This window comes from Quercus lobata, chromosome 2 (assembly GCF_001633185.2).
Source record: "Quercus lobata isolate SW786 chromosome 2, ValleyOak3.0 Primary Assembly, whole genome shotgun sequence".
NCBI lineage: Eukaryota > Viridiplantae > Streptophyta > Magnoliopsida > Fagales > Fagaceae > Quercus > Quercus lobata.
Genome location: NC_044905.1, coordinates 54,935,067 through 54,938,701, shown reverse-complemented (window position 1 = coordinate 54,938,701; position 3,635 = coordinate 54,935,067). Strand labels below are relative to the sequence as shown.

Sequence of the window (3,635 nt, the reverse complement as noted above, 5' to 3'; positions counted from 1 at the left end):
AATGAAAGTATTTGGTGTTTCTTGCTTGACTTCTTCTAACATTGTGCCATTAATTTTTATAAATAGGTAACACAGTCACATAAATTTTTGAAAGTCATTCTATATAAATTTTATAGTTTGACTTTGAAATATTGCTAAATCATTTTTAAAGTTTAAACCAATTAAAACTCATAAATTCTAGTTAAAGTATACGTGGTTTTTTTTTTTTTTTTTTTTCCTTTCACAAGCTCTCTAATTTAACTTTTTTGAGCAATAAGGAAATAAGTTAACAAAAACTTTATTTAAAAAAAAAAATACTCACGGAAAACTACAACATGAAATAACAAAGATCCCTACCATCATTGACAGGGACGGACCTACAGTAGGGCAGAGGGGGGCCATGGCCCCCCACCCACCCCCGCCCCCCCAAAAAAAAAAAAAAAAACTAGTATATAAAAGAAATTGTGTTTGTGCTTGAGACCAATGATTGTTTGAGTGCACTAGATTGGGCAGCACTATTAATGCTGAATTTTGAGTGTGCATCATTCTTTTCATAGAAGCAGATAGATGAAATATAAATGAGAGGCATTATTTGATCAAAATAGATGTTAGACAATGATCGTAAAAGTCTTTGTACTGGGTCATTAAATTTTGTCTTTGTCACTTTGTGTGGTGTGGGTCGTGTGGCCAATATATTATATATATGAAATTGTGTTTGTCTCTTGTGATTTAATTTAATTCTTTATGTGGTTGTGATTTAAGTATTTGATTTTGTACATTGAAAATGAGATTGTTGCAAAATTTGGTACATAATCAATCATAAATGACTTTAGAGATTTAAAATAGCGTCGAGTTCCATTTTGATAATGTGTAGAAATGTTTAAGAAATACTTATTTTGTATGTTATACTTTGTTGATGTTTTTATAATATGAAATGTTTAAGAAATAATTATTTTTTATGTAGTATTTTGTTGAATATGAAATAGATATTAGTTTTTATTTTCATAATTTTTTTTTTGGTTTTAAGCTTTGGACCCCCTCATGTTCGAATCCTGGTTCCGTCCTTGATCATTGACTTTGATACGTGAATTTACATAAAATAGTTCTTACTATCGTTACACAAGACTTTAAAAGTTAGAAGGGATCAACAAAACAAAAAACAAATTTTTATTTTAACCTAAAAAAATTTAGGTGACTGGTGCACTTGCACCACATCTATATATGTAGTACTTGATGTCATATCTGTGTTCACAATGATACACTGTGTACATGCATGTAGGTGATTGTGTTATAAGTGCTCAGAGTCAGTTATCACACCTCTTATTCATCTATATAATTTTTGAAAAGATATTCATCTATATAATAATTTGAAAGAAAGCTCAAGAAGAATTAAAGAAACGTGATTAACTTAAAAGATAGGATATATATGTACACCCTTTCAAAGTTTTATATAAGTGAGGCCACCATAATTATTGGGATTGATTTCGATGCAAAGATTACACTATATAGGCTTAAAGCAAATATCAAAACTATAAAAATAACACACCCTTAACATACTACAAATTAAACCTAAAAATTATAACAACAAAAAAAAGTTGTAGACTCATATTAATTAAACATTGTTTTGCATATTAGTTCCATGAAAAACTTTGTATATGACCTTTAAAGCATTGGAAAACAAGAAAAACAAGAAGTTCCATTTAATTTATAAAGAAAAACAAGAACAAAAACAAGACCAAGAACAAGAACAAAGGGATATTTAAAGATTAACCTGCAAGAAACTCGGGATTGTAGCCGTATAAGTTAGTCTCGATGATCTGGTTGGGAGGGAGGGGCTCATTGGAAACCTTCTTATTCAAGTAAAACCTGATGAGCTCGACGTCAGGGGGGCAGAACCTATATCCAGGAGGCAAATCATCAAAAGAGAATTCATCATTAGCGAAGTCTTCGTATTCCTTAAGAAGATCATCAATATCTGAGTCATGATCATCTTGTGAAACCACTGGTGGTGTTGTCAATGGAGTCTTGTTGTTGGTGTTGTTGCAGTGTTCTATTATGTTCAGGGCTTGGGTTTGGGCTGGGGGTTGTGTATGGGCTTGGGGCTGTGGTGTAGGGTTAGTGGGAGTGGTAACAGAAACCATCAAACTCGGCTTGCACTTCTTATCGGACTCCACAGAGGGAGATGAATTCCCGCCTACACGTAAGTTTGAAACTCTTTCTCTCTCTATTTGTTTTTGCTAAATCTTTCTCTCTCTCTATGATATATATATAAAAAAGTTCAGAGTTTCTACTTCTAGTTCTACTTCTGCAAGGATAGGACTCTATTTCAAAAGAAACTAGGACTAATTGATAGCTATAAAGATAACATCTAATCTAATCTAATCTAATCTATATATCTATATAACCGGCTTATCAAAATATATAAATATATATATATATATATATTATTATATATAACTTCTGTTAATTCCACAATTTTTCTTGTTATCTTTTTTTTTTTTTTTTAAATTTTTTTAAGTTTTTTTTTTTTTTTGAAGAAAAGGTAAATGAAACTTTATTACTGGAAAAAAAAAAAAAAAAAAAAAACAAACTAAACAACATCCACCCAAATCCCGTGGAAGTTCTTCTATCTACACATCGGTATCAGCAGATAAAACTGCTCGTCTAGCAAGGGCATGAGCTAACTTATTGCCCTTTCGATTGACATGCAAAAAATTACAAATAAAAGAAGAAGATAACAGTCTAATCTCATCAATAATATGTCCATACAAAGTCTGCATTGGCCTAGTATCGGTAATGGCTTGAATAATTTTCAAAGAGTACCCTTCAATCACCACATTATGAAGGCTGAGTTCTTGAGCAAAGCAAATGGCCCTTCGAGTTGCCAAAGCCTCCACCACATCAGCCGAACTTGGGAGCCTCACTCTCTGACTTAACACAGCCGTAACAAGCCTAGTCGAGTCCCTAACAACCACCCCTAAGCCGGCGCACCTCTGTTCCAGAAATAAAGTGCCATCAAAGTTTACTTTGTAAACACCTGAATCAGGTGGCTTCCAATGTAAATCCATACTCCGAACAGCCATCCGCAGATTCACCGGTTGCACATCCCGATACTCCTGCAAAAGCTCTGAAGCTCGGTGTATCACCATCTCAGGACCCCAAGTTTTCTGTCCCTCCCTCACCCTGTTTCTCCTCTCCCAGATACCCCAAGTAGCCATAGCGAACAAGGCAATCAGATTAGAGGATCCATGCAAGCATAAAAACTGAAACAGATCACCAAAGTTTGAAAAATGATGAGCATGAAGAAAAGAAAACCGAGCATATGACATCCAAATGGGCTTTACCGCATCACAGAGCCACAAAGCGTGAAAGAAAGCCCATATACAAAAGACAGCCTACCCAAATCGAGCACAGAACCACAGGCTTTATAACATGGAGAAGACCACGCTAGAGCACTGAGGGAGAAAAACTAAAACAAAATACCCAAACAAAGCCCAAGTCCTACTTACCCAATACAGAGTTTTAAAACCACAATATCACAATACAAACCTTTCAAAACAACACCACAATACAAATCTTTAAAAAAATAATCCCTCAAAAAAAAAAATCTTTAAAAAAATAAAACAAAATTACAATTTAGAACTTTCAACAGAACA

At 33.6% G+C, this 3,635-nt stretch overlaps 1 protein-coding gene across 1 annotated transcript; it reads right to left on the bottom strand.

Annotated features, from left to right (window-relative positions):
* Positions 1–2,609: 2,609 nt before the first annotated feature.
* Positions 2,610–3,197, bottom strand: LOC115966542. The gene has a single exon (XM_031085759.1). The coding sequence runs from the start codon at positions 3,195–3,197 to the stop codon at positions 2,610–2,612; it is 588 nt and encodes a 195-aa protein (XP_030941619.1).
* Positions 3,198–3,635: the final 438 nt, after the last annotated feature.